The 23,210-nt window shown below is 44.1% G+C and overlaps 1 protein-coding gene across 2 annotated transcripts; it reads right to left on the bottom strand.

Moving 5' to 3' along the window:
- Positions 1-739: 739 nt before the first annotated feature.
- On the bottom strand, positions 740-22,371 carry LCT (lactase). Of its 2 annotated transcripts, XM_075711022.1 has the most exons (19): positions 21,708-22,371; positions 19,733-19,762; positions 19,135-19,196; positions 18,337-18,420; positions 17,257-17,359; positions 16,549-16,627; positions 16,117-16,160; positions 15,097-15,776; positions 14,066-14,711; positions 11,200-12,759; positions 10,597-10,865; positions 9,853-10,143; positions 8,774-8,972; positions 7,319-7,521; positions 6,821-6,930; positions 4,796-4,930; positions 3,502-3,725; positions 2,330-2,566; positions 740-948 (listed from the first exon to the last, which is right to left on the bottom strand). In XM_075711022.1, exons 1-19 carry the CDS (start codon positions 22,369-22,371, stop codon positions 740-742), a joined length of 5,829 nt encoding a protein of 1,942 aa, XP_075567137.1. The 2 variants fall into 2 exon arrangements, with proteins under 2 accessions (XP_075567137.1, XP_075567138.1); XM_075711023.1 differs by lacking the exons at positions 16,117-16,160; positions 19,135-19,196 and having other exon boundaries at positions 15,097-15,784; positions 19,683-19,762.
- Positions 22,372-23,210: the final 839 nt, after the last annotated feature.

The following is a 23,210-nucleotide window of genomic DNA, read 5'->3' as shown; positions in this document are numbered from 1 at the left end:
CTGGAAGTTTGTTTTTTTGGGGTTTTTTTTTGGAGGGAGGGTCATAGCCTTCCCCCATGGAAGGGTGTCAGCCTTCCTTCCCTCACAGCAAGTACTGTGCGCCTCATTGCTGGAGACCAAAATACTACGGCTGCTCTGCCCTGTGTCCGATTCCTGTTTAAAGGAGATTTAATTGAGTATTGCATTCTGTGCAATTGTGAAGGCATAGTACTAAGGCCACTTCCATTATTTTTTTTTTTTAATAATTGATGATACATAATTCAAAAAATACTGTATATGAAATAAAGGAAAGGGGAGAAAAAACCCAATACAGTAGCTGCAATAGAACAGTACGTTCTCCTTGACCAGTTTTCACCAGTGTAGACAGTAACTTAAAAACACTCAGAAGCGGTAGCGTTTCTAGGGGATGCTCTCAGATCCCTTGAAGAGATCTGCATCACCCAAGGGGAGATGATGAAGCCAGAAGAGATGAAAGTTCAAGTTCAGAATCCTTATGCAGATAGGAACAAGCAATTTTACTTTTGTCTTTAAGAAATCAAATCAATAATGCCTGGGGAGAAAAAGAGACAGTTAACATAGAAAAAAATTTGCCTTTGTATTTTGAACAAAATGCTGGGGAGCTATGTCTAAGGCAAGACACAAAGTTGCAGCAGTACGAGCACTAGGGGTTTTTTTCCTGGTGCTCTAGGCTTTTTTTACCAACAAAGAAACCAAACAAACACTTCAGCAAGTGGAAACTTTACAGTTTACTAAGTTCCATGTGTGATTGTTTACTGGATCTTTTGGATAATTTTCCATACATATAGGCAAAAAGAGCCAAGCCCAGTGCTCCAACTGCAGAAAGAGCAAAAAGCATGTACAGTGCTATTTCTGCGCTCTCTGCTGTTAAATCTAATCCCAAAAAGCGGACGCTGCCAGCCGGTCCTGGTGTGGTGTCTGTTGGTGTCACTGTCCCTGGGAAAACAAAAAGTATTAGTGCACAGCCTGGGGTGAACGCTTTCGTGCACGCATGTGCATCGCTGCTGCCTGCCTCCGCAAGGCTTTCACCGTTGCTTTTCTGTACTCTGGCAGTAGCCGTAATTCTTTGGGATCGGTGATTGACACAATTCTAGCTCAGCGCAGAGGCACAGCTGAGGCTGGCAGTGCAATTTTTGAGGCTCCAGGAGAGGCGAGTATTCTCTGGCAGCCATGGTCATCCCAAAAAGCTGATAAAAACAATTATTTAAAAACCCTGCACTAACAATGGTTGCTGTTTGATGTACTCCTCTAGTTCAGAAAATGTAAATGACAAAAGAGTATTTCCAAAGGCTTGCCCAAAACACCGAGTCATAAAGTATTCAAAATTGTTTAGAAAAAATGGTGTGGGAATACTGAATGTGTGTGGTTTAGAAAATATCTTAGGCAGTTCTGTTAATCAGAGAGAAGTAGAATGGGATAACTTTTTTTTGCTGCATTTTGGACACAGGTGTGTATCAAGGTGCTAGCACAGAAAATTTAGTTCTTGTTCTGGTTTTGCATACAGAAGTGACATAATGCCACATGAATGTCTTCAGCCGTAACTGATGACTAGTCACTGTGCTACTGAGCCCTTAAAAAGAATACTGGAGAAAACAGTGGTGTCTTAGAATCAAAGAGTCGTTTAAGTTGGAAAAGACCTTTAAGATCATCCAGTCCAACCATTAACCTAACACTACCATGTCCACCAGTAAACCAGTTAAGGGGAGAGTAGCAATTTCATGTTTCCTGGCTTGGTGGCTGGATTATTTTTAATGAAAGTAAAAACTAGGAATCATTAAGGTTGGAAAGGATCTCTAAGATCATCAGTCCAACCATCAACCGAACACCACCATGCCCACTAAACCATGTCCCCAAGTGCCACGTCTGCCCATTTTTTGAACACTTCCAGGGATGGTGACTCCACCACCTCTCTGGGCAGCCTGTTCCAATGCTTGACCACCCTTTTCGTGAAGAAATTTTTCCTAATATCCAATCTAAACCTCCCCTGGCGCAGCTTGAGCCCATTTCCTCTCGTCCTATCACTAACTACTTGGGAGAAGAGACCGACCCCCACCTCAGTACAACCTCCTTTCAGGGAGTTGTAGAGAGCGATAAGGTCTCCCCTCAGCCTCCTCTTCTCCAGGCTAAACAACCCCAGTTCCCTCAGCCGCTCCTCATCAGCCCTGTGCTCCAGACCCTTCCCCAGCTTCGTTGCCCTTCTCTGGACATGCTCCAGCAACTCAGTGTCCTTCTTGTACTGAGGGGCCCAAAACTGGTCTTTGGGATTGGAATCAGATGCACACACAAGCACGATTTCTGCTGCATCGCTTACCTTCCGGCTCCAGCGCCAGGCAGGGATGCGGGCCCATTGCTGGGTCTGGAAACCCGTTGCAGTTTATGATCTGCGAGTAATACCTGGCAGAAGCCTTGGGGCGCCGCGGCAAGCTGGGGTCTGTGAAATTCACGTGATAGAGCCCAAACCTTTCGTCAAAGCCCACTGCCCACTCGAAGTTGTCCATCAGTGTCCACGCGGTGTAGCCTCGTAAGTCGACGCCGTCGAGCACCACGGCTGTTAGCAGGGCCAGACAGAACAGGTTAGTTGTGCAGCCGGGTGACGGGAGGCATCACCACGGGGCGGGCAGTGGCACAAAGATGCTCCAGGACGCTCCACAGCAGCAGGGTGCCAAGCGCAGTGAGGTTATTGCCACGGTGGCCTCACTGGTTTTGTCATCTCCCTGGTCCCACCTCTCTCATGTGTTGCCTTAGCTCAGTTGCTCTGAGGTAGTTCAGCTGCCAAATTACAGCTAACGAACAACCAGGGTTGCTCAGTCAGCCTGCCAGCACTGGTGGCCGCTGTTCTCTGCTCTAAAAAGCAAAACTTTTATCCAATTAAGCAAAGGTTCAGGCATAGGGAAGAAAAGCCATCAACGCGCAACTGGGGTTTACACAAATGCTCGTGGGGCCTCGCTGCCAAAAGGCAGTAACCGAGCGCTTTCTGAACATCCGGCTGGCAGCTCCCAGGACATCAGAATAGCGAACTGAAAAAGCCCTTCCCCGATGTTTCTTGACGGCTGCTCTAATCTAAACCACTTTGGCCTGGGTTTTTTTGAAGAGATGCAGTTTTTAGACACAGCAGTAGTCAAACTATTAGTCAAAATAGGTATTCGTAACCTACCCGTCAAGTAGTGGAACCTTCTCCTGCCAGATGCAGCTATACAAGGAAGCCGCAGTTACCCTACCAAACCCAGGGTTTGTTCTTCCTTTGGGTCACCTTTCCCTGCAAAGTCGTGGCTATCCAGGGCCAATTTCTGCTAAACCCGCAGGCGCTCAGAAGCAGATACAGACTAAACCCACGTGGGCGTACACCTTGCAAGTGTGATGGCAGTGGTCTTTCAACTCTTGCTTTATACACATCAACAACTTGCTTTATACACATCGGTCTTGTGGCAAGACGCTGCTGCTTGCTAGAGATTTGGATGAGCATCTTGAAATAATCTCTCTTACCTTTCAGTGCTTCGTTAATGTAGCTCCGATAGTAATGCATTCGCCAAGTGTCGTTGAAGCCTAAGGCTCCCCTTTCTGAGATCCCGTTTTCAGTCACGTAAATCGGAGGGTTGTTGTACTCGTTCTTTATCCATCGCAGGAGCTTTCGGAAGCCAAAGGGTGTCACCTTTAGCCAGAAGGAACCAGACTTCAGCCAGCTGCGGTCGGTCACGGAAGCTACACCCCTGCGGAGGAGGACACACTCATCAAGGGACCGGTCCCAAGCGCCTGCCGCTGTGCCTGGCACCTCGTTGCTGCAGGGCTGAGAAATACGGTGCTGAGCTCTGCGGAAAACTGACCCAGAGGTGACATTATGGCAAGCTGGCAAAAAGCACAGCGGGCTGAGGTGGTGCTGGTGCTCACAAGCCTCTAGGAAACACTTCTCATACTTTGCTTTACAGTCATATTCTGCTTAAATCAACTATGGCTGAGGATATGGTGCTAGCTCCAAATCTTTGTCCTTTGACACCATTATTACTGTTCAACGTACAGCGCAGTGCTTGAGCACACAAAACTGCCATTTACACGTACATCTGGGAATGCAAGATTGGGCCCAGTGTCCTTCTGTGGGGCTAAACCACAGGGGCTGGGATGCAGCAGCAAAGGGAAGTTGTAATACGTTCATATATTCTCTGTGGAAACGTTTCAGAAAACAGCCTGTGTTCACCCCATGTACGGGCCCACCATTACCTTAGTTCTCATCAGAAAACTAGTAAGGTCCTACTGTTTACCTTTTGGAGCTGGGGAAAGAAATGGGTATCTCAATAAAAAAATCTTGACATATATACTTAAGCATGAAGTGATTTAGTTATCTAGGCTTTGAACTCACATTTATCCAATGCGGTGAGGGAGCTAACAGCTGTTTCACAGCAAATGGAGCAGTAGCAGGATAATCTAGCAGTGCAAACTGCGCATTGGGGGCAGGAATACGATAAATACAGTTTACAGCTGATCCCAAACTGCTGGGAGACTCACAAGTGCCAATTCCTTCCTTTAGTAGATCCTCTAATTTTCTTTGTTCTGTTTTAACCATTCACGTTTATCATCAGGTCTGTAAAAAGAGGGCTGTTGCTGCACTTTTGTGAAAGTAACAGTGCCACAGGTACTGTTTGGGGATGTTTTCCCTAGCATTGGTTAGACCAGCTTAAAATACCTGTCTCACAGCTTTATTTGCTATCAGTTTACATTGCTCAGTTGGCCCAGGCTCCAGGGTGCACATATTTTACTTGAACAGTAATTTATGTTCATCTGTTACCTGTCAGAGTCATACGACAGAACACCAGCAGGATATTTTACATTGTATGTTAAAACGGTAGTATAATGATTTAGACCAAAGTAGTCATATGTGCCTTTAATTCTTTGCTTTTCACTTTCAGTAAATTCTGGAAGTCTACAATAGAAAACAGAGAAAATCATAAACCCCTCAAAATGTATGTCTTCTCAGGATTTCTCCTTCTTTTGCGTCTATCCCTCCCCAGTCCTGTGGTACAAACCAAGCTTTTGCTAGAATATGCAATTCATGCTGCCTGCGCCAACATTTTCCAGGAGAACAGCCCTTTCACTGGCCAGAGAAGGGACACCTGATGGCTGGAGGCCCTGCTCATGGTCAAACAAGACATTTGCCCATCATCCTGCTTTTGTAAGACAAGAAAGAGCATTTGCCCAGTCAGGAATGTGTTGGGAGGAACTGGGAACAATCATTTTGGTTGTCATGTGCTTGCCACACCCCACGGAGAGCCAGCGCTGCAGTGGTCAAGAGCGCCCTGGCTCGGCCCGCCATCCTGCAAGAGCGTGACTAGCTCTGACAGAGGGAAGCACAAAATGGTGCCTCCTAGCAGCCCATGGCATCCAGGGGTCCTGTCCCCACTCAGGGGAGCTGTCACGAGCCCCCTCAAAACACTGTACTCATGCTTGCACGCACTGAAAGTGCAGCCAGCCACCTGTGCCGAGACGTGCTTCGCGGGGGCAGGGGAGCAGGCATCTGCTACAAAAGGAGCTCTTCTCTGTGTGGCAGTAGTAGGCCTTGGTAGGTCATGGCAGAGGCTACTGTTGTCTCATAAACTCTGGCTTCTACATGAGAAACAATAAAACTTCTGAGCTTTCTCCCCGAGATCCACCCTTTGAACACACTCCATGTGTAATGCTGGTACCCCTGCTACCAGCACCACAAGCACAAGGGGAGGTACCATGATCCTTCTGGAGGAACACGGCAAAACCCAGGAGAAACTGGGAACTAGGCTCTGTGTGTGGACTCTACCATATAATCCCAAAGTGCTTGGTTCCCTTCAGAAGGGAGGCCTCCACAGAAAAGAACAGCCCCCTTTGGCATCTGCAGCCCTGCACAGAGTAAGAAACGGAGTCAGGGGTACCCTGGAGCGACGTTTCAGCTCTCTTTCAGCGAGAAGAGGGAGAAAATTCTCCTGGGAATTAGCTCCCCAGGCAATCCCTGCTGAAAATGCAGCCGGTGCTCCTGGCAGTTTGGTGATGCTTGAGAGTTTGCAGTCTTAGACTGAGGACAGGACTTCTTCCCCAGATTGAGATGCTTGGGCACGTTATCTCATAAAGCAACACGCAGTGACTTTGCTCTCTTATTAATGGCAGCAACCGCCAGAGAAGAAATAACATGTCAAAAAAGGTGCTCAAGAATGCAAGTGTTTCAGCCACATAGAGAAGCATAACTGGAATCCTGGAGACCTGCCTTTGCTGCAGAGCACACACACTGACTCTTCCACCACCTCCCTCATTTCGAAACAAGTGGTCTCTCACATTTTCAGAGAGGAATGATCAGGAATAGCCCCAGATCTAATACACCCCATCAAATTGCTATTAAAATGAAGGGACGGGGGAAAGTTCTTTCCATATATGTGTCTAAAAAGGGAGAGAAAGGGAAAAACATTCATGATGGAGCACTGCTAGCACAATAGGGTGAAGAATAATTAATGGGAATGGAAAAGAGGAAACCTAATTCAGAGGGACCGATGAGTTCTCAGTGCTCAAGTTCAGGACATCATTTTAAGAACAGTTAAAACACATTTACCGTGGTCAGGTAAAGCACTCTGTCTAATGCAGATCATTTACTGTATCACTCTGAGCTGCCAACTTACTATCCCAAAGATATATTAGTAAATTTAGTTTGCAAGAGAGATAAAGATAGGGAACGGCAAAATGTACATGAGAGTTTTTCTGTGAGGATGCAGTAAGATTTTTACAGTAACATGGAAATTTAGCACTTCTTTCAGAAAAGCAGGTTTCAGCACAGCAGACCTGCCTGGGCTCTTACCGGGACTGGCTCAGGCCCTGAGCCAGACTGCGTTCCCGAATCCTCGTTTTCATCACTTCGTTATAATCGCCATTTTTGAAAATGGGATGAGCAAACCAACCTAGAAAAAACTGAGCCAGGAAATAAGGGAGAAGGATAAATTATGTATCAAAACAAGGGATTTAACCATCTCTCCATGTGCTGCTTTATAGCTAGTACCTGAATTTATAATGAGCAGGCACATGGAGATATGCAGGGATGCCCATTTAATGGCAGCAAATTTAATAAGCTTTTGGCACTGCAATCGTATTTTGCCTCATTTCTGTTGCATACTTGATCAGCCACCAGAAGAGGGTGATACATTTCCTTGCAGTGATGCCTGTGGCTCATCCTTTTTTTTCATGCTGGCACGGTGAGATGCTGATCTGGGGTTTGGGCATCTCCAGCACCCAGGATGGGGGTCCCACCATGAACAAACCCAGGAGCAGCAGGGAGAGCTGTGACCGGGTGTCACTGTACCTGCAAGTATTGTCTGGCAGCATCGATGTCCTCCTGGTTGTGTGGGTTCCTTGGTTCTGCCCAGTCAGAGTTGATGGTGATAGAGATTAATCCTCCTTGTTTTGCCCGGTAGGTCTCGTTGTAAAGGTGCCAGGCTTCTGCGTGGGCCTTTATTAAGTTGTGCCCCACCACGTAGGGGGCTCGCCCTGGCCGAACGGAGATGCCTGCAGAGACAGTGACAGCACAGGCAGCGGAGCAGCAGTTCCCAGCTTTCTCATCGCCTGCTTTCCAGGTTAACGCAGCACCCGAGACACCCACGCCTGCTAGTAAATGAATAAATGTGCAGCACCCCTGGGGCCCTGCCCTGGACCGAGACCGCTGCTTCGGCAGAGACAGCTGAAGGTGCAGCTGCAGCGGGCAGCCTGCGTGGCACCCCTGTCGTGGTTTAGCCCCAGCCCCAGCTCAGCACCACGCAGCCGCTCGCTCACTCCCCCTGCCCCGGTGGGATGGGGGAGAGAATCGGAGGAGTAAGAGTGAGAAACACTCCTGGGGTGAGATAAGAACAGTTTAAGAATTGAAATAAAGTAAAGTAAAATAGTAGTAGTAATAATAACAATATAATAATAACAGTAATAATAGTATACAAAGCAAGTGATGCACAATGCAATTGCTCGCCACCCGCCGACTGATACCCAGTTCCCAAGCAGCGATCGCTGCTCCCCAGCCAACTCCCCCCAGTTTCTATACTGAGCATGACGCCATATGGTATGGAATGTCTCTTTGGCCAGGTTGGGTCAGCTGGCCTGGCTGTGCCCCCTCCCAGTTTCTTGTGCACCTGGCAGAGCGTGGGAAGCTGAAAAGTCCTTGACTAGCACAAGCAGTACTTAGCAACAACTAAAACATCAGTGTGTTATCAGCATTCTTCTCCTACTAAATCCAAAACACAGCACTATGCCTGCTACTAGGAAGAAAATTAACTCTATCCCAGCCGAAACCAGGACAACCCCGCTTGCCCCTTCCTCCCGCTGCGTCGGGACACGGGCTGGCTCAGTGCTCTGCCCGTGCAGGGCTGCCAGCCCTGGCAACAGGCTGCTCAGGCCAGCTCCCAGCCCTCCCCTTCCCTTGCCTCTACCCTACAGCTGAGCTTGGCCCTCCTCCAGCCCTAACCCTTCTCCACAGCCCCTGGAGCTGGTCTAGAAGTGGGGTCTGCTCCAGACAGCAGGTGTAATCCAGAGGTTGCAGAGAAGGGGTGGATTAGAGGAATGGAAGAAGGAGGATGGGTCTTGGAGGAGACAGGCAAAGTGAAAGAAGGACCTGGTCACCACGCCACAGCAGTCCAAACCCCATTTATCCCCACCACACCATCTTCCTTGCTCTCTACCTTTGCAAGCCCCTAGCATCTACTCTGCCACAGCATAAAACAGAGTTGTGCCTACAGTGCTGCAGAGGCTCTGAGGTTATGCCCAGCAGTCTTACCTGGAGCCGCTGTGCCAACGCCATAGCCCAAATATGCAGTGTTGTAGGGTTCATTGAGGGTTATCCAAAATTTCACTTTATCTCCCAGTCTCTGGAAAAGGAGCTCAGCATATTCCTTAAACCTCTGAACTATCGTATCATTCTCCCACCCACCGAGGTTCTGCAGTGCCTGTGGGAGGTCCCAGTGATAGAGAGTTACCTGTGGGGAAAGACAGCAAGAGAAAGGACTCAACCAGTCACTTTCAGAAAAAAGGACAGTAATCCAGTCTCATTTATGAATATAAATAAACTGTGCTTTGATCTGCAGCTACCTGTTCCTGTAACAGTGTTTGAGTTGGTAGCGACCACTCATGCACTCAAAATACCTTTTTGCCAGTGTTTCAGTTTCTTTAGTGGGGAAATGACTTGAGCTCTAGGGACTGCCTGATGGTGAAGATTTAGCTTTTACCAAAAACCACCACAAGCTTGTGATAGCAAGAACTCATCAGTGAAGAACTGCTGCGCCTGCACTGGCTCTCAGATGAAATACAGTCCTACAGAATGCCTGTTCGGGCTGGTACATCCGTTGGACTGGTGTAGACCAACGCCATGAAGGCACAGGTTTGCTCAGGCTCAGAGCTGACTGACGCAGTGGTGAGGTCACTGTCCATGACATGCGACAAACCATGCTGATCAGTGGAGCTTTCTGACTCCTGGGAAAAGAATAATGTTACACCCGTCTCCAAGAAAGGCAAGAAGGAGGATCCTGGGAACTACAGGTTGGTCAGCCTCACCTCAGACTCTGGAAAGATCACCACACAGGGCCTTGTGGAATCCACTTCCAAGCGCATGAGGGATGAGAAGGTAATTTGAAACAGCCAGCGATAAGGTTACTGTGATCTTTCTGGGTACCAATTTCTAACATATTACTATATTCCCAGTTCATTTGCTTATGCAAAAACCATGTTTCCTTGCAGAACACAATGGAAAACAATTTCTCTGTGAAGGAGGGCATGGATGGAAACACACACATGTGCTCTGAGCATCAGACTCAGGTTCTGCTATTTTTTACTTACCTGAAAGTTACCGGTTTTAGTTACCTGAGGCTTAATGTTAGCTGCCAGAAGAGCATCGATAAGCCTTTCATAGTAGTTCAGTCCCATTTCATTGATGTATCTGGTGGTCCCATCTGGGAGAATGCGGGACCAGGAGATTGAAAAGCGATAGTGAGACACCTTGAGGCTTTTCAGCATTTCCACATCCTCCTCAATCTTGTGGTAGCTGTCACAAGCTACATCTCCAGTGTCATCATTGCTGATTTTCAAGGGAGTGTGAGAAAATTGGTCCCAAATGCTAAGTCCTTTCCCATCTGCTCTCCATCCTCCCTCAATCTGTAATTCAAGATGGGGAGGCAATTGTTAGCAAACCCCAAATTTAGGTCTTGGCCTAGCAAAGAATTCAGCCTGTTAATCTTTTTGGCACCACACAATACTTTGACTTAGCAGCTTAAGACTAGAAATAGCAATGTTTTTGCTGTACCAAACTAGTAAGACCTCTTGGGCCTCAAGGCAAGATGTATTAACAAAGTACAATGTCACAGAACAGGCATTGTTTCAGTTCACCTGCTCCTTCATGTTGGCTGGATCTTGTGAAGCCCGTGCTGCTGTCTCAATTCCTGGGGTATAACCATGCCCTTAAATCTCTCCAAGCTCCTCTCTTTTGCAGCAGTTGTTACACTAACCCTTAATTATGGTAAAACCTAATGTTACAAAAGCTGTAGGCATCTCATCCAAAATGAATTAACTGTCCGCAGACACTTTAAGAGTCCGTCCGGGTTTCCTAACCTGATAAGCTGAAGTTGCTACACTCCACCAGAAGTTCTTTGGGAACTCTCCATACAAAAATTCATCTTCTTTTGGCAATGGGATACCATTATTGCGGATGATTTCTGCATAGTATACAGCAGAGCGCTTTGGGGTTCTTGGCCTGCTGGGATTGTCAAAATCAACCTGGTGCAATCCAAATCTTGGATCATAACCATTCAACCATTCAAAGTTATCCATAAAAGACCAAGCATTGTAGCCTTTCAGATTAACACCGTCCAACTTGTAAGCTGAAAGACCAGAAACAAACAGAAGAGAATCAGTGGTATAATCGCACATTAAATGAACCACAAGGAATTCACATGCAAGCACATACACAGTTCTAGCTTCTTAAAGCTGGCACTGGTCAACTAAGATCATTAAGAGACTCTTCATAGCTGGAGGATACAAACAGCCATGCAAAGGAGATCATAAAAAGAAATACTATGTTTATATTGTGTTCAGAATATTTAAAGACTGGTATCAACCACTTTTAAAAGTGATTCTTCCTTCAGAGGAATAAGGTAACCAGGAATCTAGAGAGGAGACACACAATACCAACAGAATAAAAGCAAACACCGGTACCTTTTAAAGCTTCATCAATGTATGTTTTGTAGTAAAATATCCTGGCATTGTCATCAACATCTGATTTGGTCTTTATCCCCACCCCATTCTCAATTATGTATATTGGGGGATTTCCATATTCTTCTTTGATCCAGTTCAGTAGCCTCCTCAGCCCCCAGGCCACAGCCCGATGGTCAGTAATAGCTGAAGAAGGCCAGGAGCTGTCAACCTTTGTTAAAACTTCCTGGTCATACTCATAAGAGAAGGGCCTCAACTGGGTTGTTGCATGGGTTACAATTTTGGAGGTGTAGGTATTGAAGCAGAAAACGTCTGCTGTGCCCCTGATGTATTCACGCTCTTCTGCTGTGAAAACCGGTAGGCGAGATGATGGCAGGTTCTGGAGCTCACTCCTGTTCCCAACTTTCCACTTCATGACCTCAGGGTAGTCCCCATTTTTGAAAATCGGGTGTGCAAACCAACCCACCAAAAACTGCAGGTACCTGTCTGCAGCTTCTGTGTCCCTTGGATTGCTTGGTGTCTTTGGCTCAACCCAGTCAATGTTGGGACACAGAGCGATGACCCCTCCCTGACTTGCTCTGTATTTGTCATCATAGGTGTGGTAGACCTTGGCGTGAGCTTTCAGCAAGATGTGAGCAACCCTGTAGGGAGCACTGCCAGGGTCATTGACATTGGGTGGAAACGCCCCAATGCCGTAGCCAACCCAGGCAATGACTTGGGGTTCATTGAATGTAATCCAGAACTTCACCCTGTCCCCAAAGGTCTGGAAACAGAAGTCCGCAAAACTATCAAACAGGTCAATCAGTGCGCTGCTCTCCCAGCCACCAATGTCCTGGAGAGCTTGTGGCAGGTCCCAGTGGTAGAGAGTGACGATTGGAGTGATGTTGTTTGCAACCAGTCCATCAATAAGACGGTTATAGTAGTCAACTCCATGGCTATTTATCGAGTTGTTCCTTCCGCTGGGGAAAATTCGAGACCAGGAGAGGGAGAAACGGTAGTTCTTTACCCCTAAGGCTCTCAGCAGGTAAATATCTTCCTCCACCTTGTTGTAGCTATCACAAGCTATATCTCCGGTATCATTATTCTTTATATTCCCTGGGACATGGGTGAAGTTATCCCAAATGCTGGGCCCTTTGCCATCAGCATCCCAACCTCCCTCTACCTGGTAGGCAGAAGAAGACACACCCCATGTAAAGTCCTCTGGGAATGTCCCATAAAAGTACATGTCCCTTTCAAAGTCTGTTTGAGATGAAAACTTCTGCCAGACAACTTTTGCCTTAGAGGGAACTTCTGATGCTGGTAAATTCGGCAACTTTGATGGCATGGGTAGGCCAAACACCACCGGTGTAGAAAATCTGTCCAAGACTTTGGATGGGAAACCATTTTTTTCAATAACACTGGAATAGAAATAAGCAGATGCCTTGGGAGTCCTTGGTCTGTTGCTATCTTCAAAATTCACATGATGTAGCCCAAATTTTAGGCTGTACCCCGCTGGGCCTTCAAAGCCATCAACCAGGGATCGAGCAATATATGACCGAACATCAACTGTGTCTAGTTTTACCGCTGTCACAGAAACAGTACAAGACACTGTTAATCATTTGAACATTTTCTGAATACAGCACAGCACAACATAAGCACCACAACTGAGGGCAACAGTCTGATAAGCCAAACATCTACGAATGGTCTTTTAGGCACACACCCCACCCCTGGCCCCCAAACAATTAGAGTATCTGGCGAGAAAAGCAGTCAGCACTGTAATGGGAGCTGGTCAAGTGCTTCGTGATGAAAATGTGTGAGAAAAGAAATACTAGTCAAGAGATATTTGAGTACAGGACACTTGTGCCACTGGTATCCTTTTCCCTGTGTTCTTGTTTTCAAGCACAATTCATTGATTTAGGTATATGGCACTCTTTTAGATTTAGCAGTATAGTTAAACCAAAACATTATGTGTATTTAGTGCTTGCCTATCTTCCCTGAGCACGAGAGAGTTTCTTGTAGCAGAACAACATATCCAATACCAGCAGAGGCAAGTCTGGCATCCTTCCTCACATTGCCTACAAAAAAGCACTAAATCTCTCTCCTTCCAGAGAAGTTCACTTCCCTTATGCAGTCCATCATCTTTACTTCTGCTGAGGCATAACAGCAATGCTAAATTGTGTTTTCCATAGCTCTTTTCACACTTCTATCAGTATGTTGAGAACTAGGTCAAGAAGATCAAATGCTGTATACTGATGACCAATGTATTTAATACAGCAAATTTAATAAAGTTTTCCTGACAGTATTGATTTGTGTATCAGTCAAATCTCTATTTGAAATTTCAAATCTCTGTATCTGTCCAGAACTTCAGTGACTAATACTATTTTTATGCCAATTGATAAGCAGTTTGCAAAGATACAGGCATACCTTGAACCTTGCTCAAAATGATTAAGATATTTATATCTCCCTAACAATTCTAACCTGAAATGGTACAGGATGCTGTAAGTTAGATCTGCTTAATCAGTAAAGACATCATTCAGTCCTGATCTATGAGATCTCTGTAGGCAAGAGCCTGCCTGCAGGCAAATCATCTTCAGGGAAGCTGGAGTATATAAACACTGTTCTCACAGAGGGACTGACGTTAGGCTCCAGGCTACATTAATCCATATATATGAAAAACCTATTCCCATATCTAAACAGAAAGGAGAGTTCCATATCTGGACACCAGATAGGCTGAAGTTTATGAGGTCACACTACATCCACAATAGGAGCTGACCTCGTATCACTACGCAAGTGGTCATGTTTTAAAGTTAACCACCATGGAAGTGATAGAATAACTAGTTGCTATTATTAAAAAAAAAAAAATTAAAAAAATATTTAAATTTCTCCATACCTTTTAGAGCCTCATTGATGTACCGGCGGAAATAATCCACTCTCAGAGTGTCATTAATAAGATGCCCCGCGCCTTCTGTTGGCATACCATTTCCTGCTATGTAAATTGGGATCTTTGTCCCTGTGTATTCCTGGGACACAAACTTCAGTAGCCTTCTTAATCCCCAAGGGACCACATGGATCCAAGAAGAGGCAGTCTGTGGCCAAGAAGGATCTACATGCAAGGAGAAGTTCCCGATGCTCTCGTAGCTTGGTGTGCAGGTCCCATTAGTCACAGCACTGACCAGGCGGGAAGTGTAATGGGAAAGACCAAAAAAATCTGCAGTCCCTTTCACCCAGGACTTCTCCTCTTCCGTAAACAGAGGCAGCTGTGCAACTGTTGTAGAGCACTGCTGGTTTACTTCCTGGATCTGAGCCTTCAGGATATCTGGGTAATCACCATTAACAAATACAGGGTGAGCAAACCAGCCAAGCATGAACTGCAAGTACCTCTCAGATGCCCTCATGTCCTCAGGGTTGGTTGGAGTCTTGGGTTCAGCCCAATCCGAGTTCAGCACCAGGCCCACCTTTCCCAGTTGCTGAGAGCGGTATTTGTCGTTATACAGGTGCCAGACCTTGGCATGAGCCTTGAGAATTATGTGAGCCACCTGGGGGCAGAAAGCAGAGGAATGTGTGACACTGCTTTGCACGAGAACTCCTAAGCAGAGATTATTGCCATGCAAGAATGTCATTTCCATCCAAAAGAAGAGACCTTGACAAATCAAATAATCATAGCCCGAGAGTGCAGTAGGTTTTGGATTAAGCAGAAGAATCTGGCTATCCATCAATACCAGCTTTCAGAATAGAAAAATAAAATAAAGACGTCTAGCACCCACTAACTATCGCATTTTTTTGCAACTATCATAAATCCAACAAGCAAATGGTTTTCTCAGAGGCCACATTAGTCTTGAACATAGTTAAAGGACAGAACCATCAGAGGAAAATAACACAACAATGGCAGCTGCAGGATCCTAGTTATTCCTGTGTCCCTACCTTGTAAGATGCTACTCCCGGGTCAGTGATTCCTGGAGGATGCTCTCCGGTGCCATAGCCAGCGTAGCTGATAACCCAGGGCTCATGGAAAGTAATCCAGAACTTGACCCGATCCCCAAAAGTGGCAAAGCAGAAGTCTGCATAATTTACAAAAGCGTCTATGATACTCTCATTCTGCCAGCCACCAAGAACCTGAAGAGCTTGTGGGAGGTCCCAGTGGAACAGAGTCACCATGGGCTCAATGTTAGAGTCTAGCAACCGGTGAATTAATTGGTTGTAATAATCAACACCCTTGGAGTTGATGGTCTTGTTGGTGCCAGCAGGGAAAATTCTAGGCCAGGATACAGAAAATTTGTACAGTTGGGGATGAAGACCCCTAAGCAGGTAAACGTCATAGCTGGTTTTATAGTAGCTGTCACATGCCACGTCTGCTGTTTGGTTCATGTAGACGTGACCTGTGTGCCCAAACTGATCCCAGATGCTCTCTCCTTTCCCATCCTCTGCCCAAGCTCCTTCAACATTAAAGGCACCTGTGGATGTGCCCCAGAGGAAACCACTTGGAAAAACATCTTGCAGAAAAGAATCCCTCTCCAATTCAGACTGTTTAGCAAACATTTCCCAAACTGTTTGATAGGAGGAGCGAGGTGCAACCATAGCATCTGGATTCTCTTGAAGAGTATCTGTTTTGCTGGAAATAGAGTAAAGAGAAGTTACAATCTCCAAGGTGGATGTCAGTGCCACAGAACTTGCAAACACGGAGAGTAAAAGGATCATTTGCTTCCCATTCAGCTGACATAAGCCACTTAGCGTATAGTTCCTTTGCCATCTGATCAATCCAACCTACTGTCTAGCAGATGAAGGTGGAGTGCAACGAGCTAACTGCAGAGCAGCTCAAGAGCTATATATCTAATGTATTTCTTTGCAGGTAGATTCTCAAAATTCATTACAGCTAGGTCAGAGGTGCAAATAAAATCCTTGCAGTGCGTAGCAATTTCACACGCTACAATTGCTCTCATGAACGTCCATAGGATAAGCTAAAACTAATTAATCCTGCTTCTGTAATCCTTAGCATCTCCCTGCACAATGACACCTCCTACGTTTCTGTAGGCCCAGCTGGCTTCTCTCCTATGAAAGCCTCTGTTTTATTTACTTATTTAAACTATTTTGCTCTTGAACAGAAGGCTTGGAAAATGTACATGTTACTACTGGCTTGAAGGTGCAATCTGGGTAACCAAGGATGAGAATGGAAGAGGATTACATTGCCTGTAATAGTAGGACAGAGGATTGCCTGTAATAGCAAGAGACAGGGCTCAGCAGAAAGGCATTCCTTTCCAGTCGTTTCAGCAATTAACCGCAGGTTTTACCACTAAAACTGTCCTGTGTCTGCCTGCACACAGGTTTCTAGAGGACACCATTCTGTTATAGTATCTGATTTAAGGGACAAAGCTGTACCTTAAAATATGAAATGATGAGAAGTCCAAGAACTCATTAACATCATACCCAATCATACGTGTCTCTTCTTTATTGATAGCTGAAACGAAACAAATGGTAAGTGATGGACTTAGTCACAACTTAGATGCCATGGACTGCATGACACTACTTGTACATACAATTACACCTTTAGAAACAAGGTGCTTTTCATAACTAATGGCTATTTTTCTCAGATCAAATATGTTGGATTTTTATTAGATATTTACAATTTCATGTTAAAAAATGATCATAGAATCACAGAATCATTGAGGTTGAAAAAGACCTTTAAGATCATCAAGTCCAGCTGTAAACCTAACGCTGCCAAGTCCACCACTAAACCGTAGTACACATCTTTTAAATATCTCCAGGGATGGGGACTCAACCACTCCCCTGGGCAGCCTGTTCCAGTGCTTGACAACCTTTTCCATGAAGAAAGTTTTCCTAATATCCAATCTAAACCTATCCTGGCACAACTTGAGGCTGATGAAAGGCTTTGGGGAAGATTTCCTGCTTCCTTTCCCTCAACACTCACCACCCACCCTTAATTTTCCAAGAAGGCTATGAAAGAAACCATAAAGTTATTTCATCTAATAGCAGCGGTCTGGACCAGACAATTTTGAATTTCCTCTATAATTTGCCACAAAGAGCTTAGCTAAAGAACTCTCCTCCTTCTTGAAATATGTCACTCACCTGTGACAATGGCAGCTACTGGTATGGAAGGATTCTCTTCCATGGAACCACAATCAAGGAATTTTAGACTAAAAACCAAGATCTCTCTGTCCTTCCAGACATTCTGCAAAACCAGAAGTCAGAGACTTGTATGAAAAGAAGCATCAGCCAGCTAGTAGAACCATGCCGTTGGCATTTGTTGCTTTTTAACATAGTAGGAAATACCTAGAAGACTGAGAATCGGTGATAAAGTTCTCAAAGTTAAATTCATAAATCAACAGAGTAAGCATTAAATACCACCCGCTATTTTTCTCTGATCCAAAAAACCAGCCCAATGCAAATCAAAGCATAAACCCCAGACACCTTCAGTGTTTGACCTGTCATTGAAAAGGCACAAGGAACTATGTCCTTCTTTTGAAAGCTTACTTGGTAAGAATCTGTTGCCATAAATGGCCCACTACAGATTTTTAGAGCAACTGCAGCATGCTGGGACCCTGAAGAGTCACATGGGTAGCTCCTTATTCTGCTACTCAGTTGCTGGATGACTCTTGTGTTACAAATTTGAAGAATGCAATTCACTACCAGAGGTTTAATATCAGGTACTAGCCTATAGCATCACTGACATTGTTGCTGCCATGTGATCTAATCCTTTCACAAACTCATCCTCATTGACATTTCTAGCACTGCCTCTACTGATGAGGAGTTGAGAAGTTTGGTAGTACAATTGCAGAACACATACTAGAATAAAATAGTGTCTTTTAGTGTATAAGTATTAGCCTAACAGCTTATCAAACAATGAGGATGTGAGAGAGAATGTTTTTCAGTCCTGGACAAAAGATTTATGCCATTCCAGTCGTTAATGCACCAACAGTGAGCACTGACCAAGACGATCCTTTCCAGCACTTTCGAACACCTGTTTTAAAGTCAGAATAACAACAGAGAAGTAAATGAGCAGTATGCAGCTGTTTCCTAGTATAGCTGTTGTCTGAGCTGTCATAGCAAATCAGAACTGTTCAGATGTGCATCAAGAAACATGAAATTCCCCTTCTATTTATGGTCTGTTGTCTGCTGCTATACTTTGAACCCTGTGCGTAATGTTACCTGGAATTCACTCAATTTCTTGTAGAAATCTGTTTCATTTCCGCAACAGTACTGAAGGCTGAGAGACAGAAAGTCTACCGAATCCTGGAAACAAGAAAAGGAAAGGAATAATTCTGGAGTAAAATGCGTTTTTTGCAGGTATTACATTAAAAATATATAAAATTGTAAAATATTTGATAAAGATACATTGCTGGAGTAAGAAGCCGTACAGCCATATGGGACCCGTGGACAATATGAGTACAAACTGGATACTGTATGGGAAAATGCATTTTGTGTCTCCTTCTAAACAAAGTAAAATGTAAACAGCTAAAGAAAATTCTAGGAGTATTTTATGAATTTAATATTAATGATTTAGAGTTGATTCTTTAATTAGTAAGACTGAAGAAGTCTATGATTAATCAGACAGAGAAACCTTTGCAACTATGTGGTTCAGGTAGACCTTATTAATAACCCTTTTGGGGAAAGTCCGTTTCAGAGATCTTTAATCATTCTCAACTACAAGCATGATACTAATCAGTCATCAAGTTCAAGGGAATAAATTGTATTCTTTTATTAAACCAGCTGATGAAGTTGGAAAAAATCTGATAAGCGTTCAGCTTATTTTTCAGTCCAAGGTTTTCTTCTAGTTTAGTCAGCTCATCTAATACAACATCTTTCCTCTCCCTACAAACCACACCTTGCTTATATCCTTGAAACGTCATGCTTACAATATTGCTTACCCTATTACTAAATTTTGAAGGATTGTGAATACAAGCCAAAAACCTTCACTGTCATTTGTTCACTACATCCTACATCAACATCCTCTAGGTGAAGACAACTACTAACAGAGGGTTTGGGCTTTACAGAAAGGATGTCATCATCTTTGCAGAGATTATGTTCTCCTGATGTTGTGCCATCCCCGTGCAGCTAGATCACTTTTAGCACAGCTCCGTCTGTGTTTTAACATAATAAGCAGATTTTTTTAAAGTAGTGGTTATTTAAAATAGAGTATCTATTTTATTTGGTGGTGCATTAAGTAGAGTAGCAAAGAAAATAACAATGGGTACACTTTTTGCAGATGCTTTGTCATTTAAGCATGTATATTGCTATAATTGCCAATTGTGAGAGCAAATATTTCTCCATATATCTTAATCAGTGCTTACTAGGCAAGAAAAGATGCTGAAGTAATTTTTTAAATCTGCAAGCTTCACATGATCAGACTAAACGAATAAGTAAAATTTACCAAATTGGTCAATTGGTCAACTTGCTGAAATTTTATTTAACTTGCACCAAGTCCGTACATAAAAATCTAGTTAAATAAAATCCAATTCATATAACTTTGGAAAAAATTTCGATTAAGGTGTTACCTGAAGAGAAACTGAAAGCAATTCTGATGAAGCTCTATCCAAGACATGACCCATTCCTAAAACAATGGACAGCTTTCCACCTTGACAAAAAAAAAAAAAAGAGGTAGTCTATTAGTAGTATGCTAAGGACAAATAAAAAACTTCAGTTCACTGCAGTTATTTTAAAATCAGTTGGAAATTTTTGAAGATATGGATCATCAGACAGTGCCCGAGGCAGCTGATTTCAGAACACCCACCATGATTTCAGCGGAGAGTTGAAGAAGGTAGAAATTCAAAGGCAGAGTTCAAGGAGTCTTTGTCAATAAATCTTGTCTTAGCATGACTGCTCATAAACATCTTAGCACTGTTGCTTGCAGGAAGGTGGATCTCAATACAGCTGTCTAGTGGGTGCCTTTCCATCCCATCAATAATTGTAAGTAATATCTTTAATATTCGTGCCTTTGTGGTGGTTCTACAGTGGTTATTTTTTTAAATCCATTCTGTCTGGATGCTGCCAAGATGCTGGGATGCCAGGAACTTGGGGGACAGGTTATGCGGAAGGGAAGCTGGGCACCTTCTAGGGGCTATCATCAGATAGTGTGAACTGTACTGCAAAGTATTCCTGACAAATGCAGGAATTAAAAATAAATAATTTTAAAATTTGAAAAAAAACATGACTCAGCTCTACCGGTTGTCTGCCTGGGACAGAAAAACTCCAAGCCCAAAGAAAGCAGACCCAAGAGGACAGCTGCTTAGAAAATCCCAGGTACCCATCATAGAAGAGGTGAAATTCTCTTGCTCTGTGTTAACACAGGTAGAGTTAAGATTTAATTCCTTTAAAACCCCAGTGTCTGCAATGAGGAAAGTCAAACAAAGGACATTGCAGACTTCCTCACACTATTATTATTTCACAGGAGACTTGTTGTGCCTTGTTTCTTCATGGTTTGAGGTCCATTTCAGGAATTTTTTAGCCTTTCCTCTGGGGGTCAGGAAGAGGTACACAAAAATAGATTATTATCCACAAAACAGCTTGATTATTATGACTTTGTCATTGTGCACAGGAAAAATAGAATAAGACTGGATTTGAGTAATTTTAAAGTAATTTGTAACTGATAAAGATAATTACTTTTCATTTTACACTAAAAAGTAAATATTTTGTTTCATGTTGCTTTATTTAACTTTTTAAAGTTAAATAAAATCCTTTCCCTTTGATTAAATGACAAATGTAATTTTAAACCATGATCAGTTTTGTTTAAGTGGATTTTGTCAATACATTTGCAAGGATTTCCACCTTCTAGGTGGAAGGCTGATAGTTGCATTTGACCTGATTCTTCAGCTAGATCTGGACCTCCAAAGCTGTATTCCTTGGGAACACATCATGCCTTCATGAAAAAGCCTGCACTCATCATACATAAGAGATTATAGCTCAGCCACTGACTGATGGCATGATCTTCCTCTCTCAGCTGAAATGGTAGCAATTGCAATCACAGTTTTCAATGACATCAAAATAAGTAATAAGGCTTTAAAAATGAGGTGACTGTGCAGGAATCAAAGATTCTTCCTAAGTCCCAGTCCCACTTTTATTATACAACACATTAAAGGCTTGGTAGATGAACAGTATGAGACTACCGTTCACCGGGGGGCATCTGCTGGTCTTTAAATTAAGAGCACATGGACAACAGCCCTTAAAGAAAAAGTGTATAGAAGTATTATAATATTCAGTTTTGAAGTAGTAGTTTCTGCTACTCAAATTAACTGGAGGCTATTTAATACTTCCCTGATGCTTAAAAGATTAAATATAAATATGCATACATACACATATATATTATCCCCAACTATTTTGGCTATCGTTGCAAGTAAAATGCAATTACCAGTAAATTCTAAAACAATTATCAAAATAAGGGATTTGAAGGAACCTGTTACTCAAGGATTTCTATGTAATTCTGAGAGCGCTGATAACATATTCACACAGAGATTGCATGTAGCGGTTGCCATTTTATTTGTGAAAAAGTTAGATAAAAAAATCCCTCTCCCCATTCTCCTTACCTGCCGGCGAGTATTTCTCGTGGTAGATGGTGTAAGCTCTTTCATGAGCAGCAGCTAGGGCCTGGGCTCGGTCCTGGGCGTCATCGTAAGGCAGGCTTTTGAGGACCTCCGGCAGGTCACTGAAGGTGAGCCACACATCGACCAGGTCCCCAAAAACACGGAAGCTGAACTCTGCGTATTCTACAAAAAGGTCAGCAAAAGCATTGGCTTTCCTACCCATGGCCTGCGCGGCCACAGAGCCAGGGACACGCCGGTGATGCAGAACTACCACCGGCCGGAGGTCCACAGCAACCAGGGTCTCAAACAGCTCCTGGTAGCACTGCACTTGAGCTTCCTCCGGCTTCCTGGTATCCCCCTCCGGAAGAATGCGTGCCCATGGCAGGAAGACTTTGTAATGCGTCACCCCGATCTCACGAAGGCGGGAGAAGTACTGGGGCAGCTCAGGAGCCACAAGACCTTGTTGGCACAGGTAATCGTGGGCTTCAGCCACGGCAGGGACCTGATCTTCCTCGGGTAGGACTTGGTTCTGCAGATGCAATCTATTTACCAACTCGCTGGGTAGAGGTCCAGCAATGGCGATAAAATTCCAAGCAAATTCCCCATCTATTGCAAGGCTGGGAGAGACTAACAGACAGACGATGACTGTCTTACAGATCAGCTCCATTTCTGGACCTGCTTCAGAAACAGTTATTCCACACTACTTATATTACACTAGAAGTAATATTTAACTGAAATTATCTATTACACAGATAGATGTTCCTAGAACTAGCTGACACTAGAATGATAACAAATCAGGACTTTCAATCAACAGATGAACAAACAAATGGATGAATACAAAAACCACCGTCAAACAATTAGTTGGAAAAAGGTCATGTGGAAACATTTTCTGAGATGTCCAGGTTCCCCTTTATGCTTGAACATTTGCTGATACATTTGCTGATACTGCCTCCATTTCAGAGGAAGATAAAATAAATAGACAATGCTTTTCATCTCCTCTTGCCCTTTTTTTGGCTTAAGAGGAATCCCAGCACAGCTCTGGATGCAGAAAATAGCAAGAGCAGAGTTATCTGTATTGCCGGGGCTGGGTGCCACCACGGCTCAGGGTGTGCAGGACAGCAAGAGGCATGTTTGTGCTCTAATTCTTGGGTGCATAAAGGAAATCTGAGATGTGGCATCTTACCCACCTGGAAAAGTGGCTATTACATGAATTCAGACAGCAGCAACTGGGCGTGCGCCCTCATGCCAAATAACATCAAGGAAGTTGAACATCGTTTTATTGCTTTCCAAAGTACTCCCTCCTTCAGCCTTGAAAACGCGTGCTCTCTCAGCAGGGTGGACACATACAGTTCACCCACCTGAACTGCTGCAGGGAGGAGATAACTCGACTCTTCTGCATGCAAATACAGCAAAACTGAACAGCTGAGAACATTTGCTGCCTAAATACAGAACGTGTTTAAATCAAGTAAACACAAAATTCTATATAACTATATTGAAAAGACAGTT

Source organism: Pelecanus crispus, chromosome 5 (assembly GCF_030463565.1).
Source record: "Pelecanus crispus isolate bPelCri1 chromosome 5, bPelCri1.pri, whole genome shotgun sequence".
Lineage (NCBI taxonomy): Eukaryota > Metazoa > Chordata > Aves > Pelecaniformes > Pelecanidae > Pelecanus > Pelecanus crispus.
Note: the sequence above shows the minus strand (reverse complement) of the source record. Positions and strands in the feature narration are given on the sequence as shown.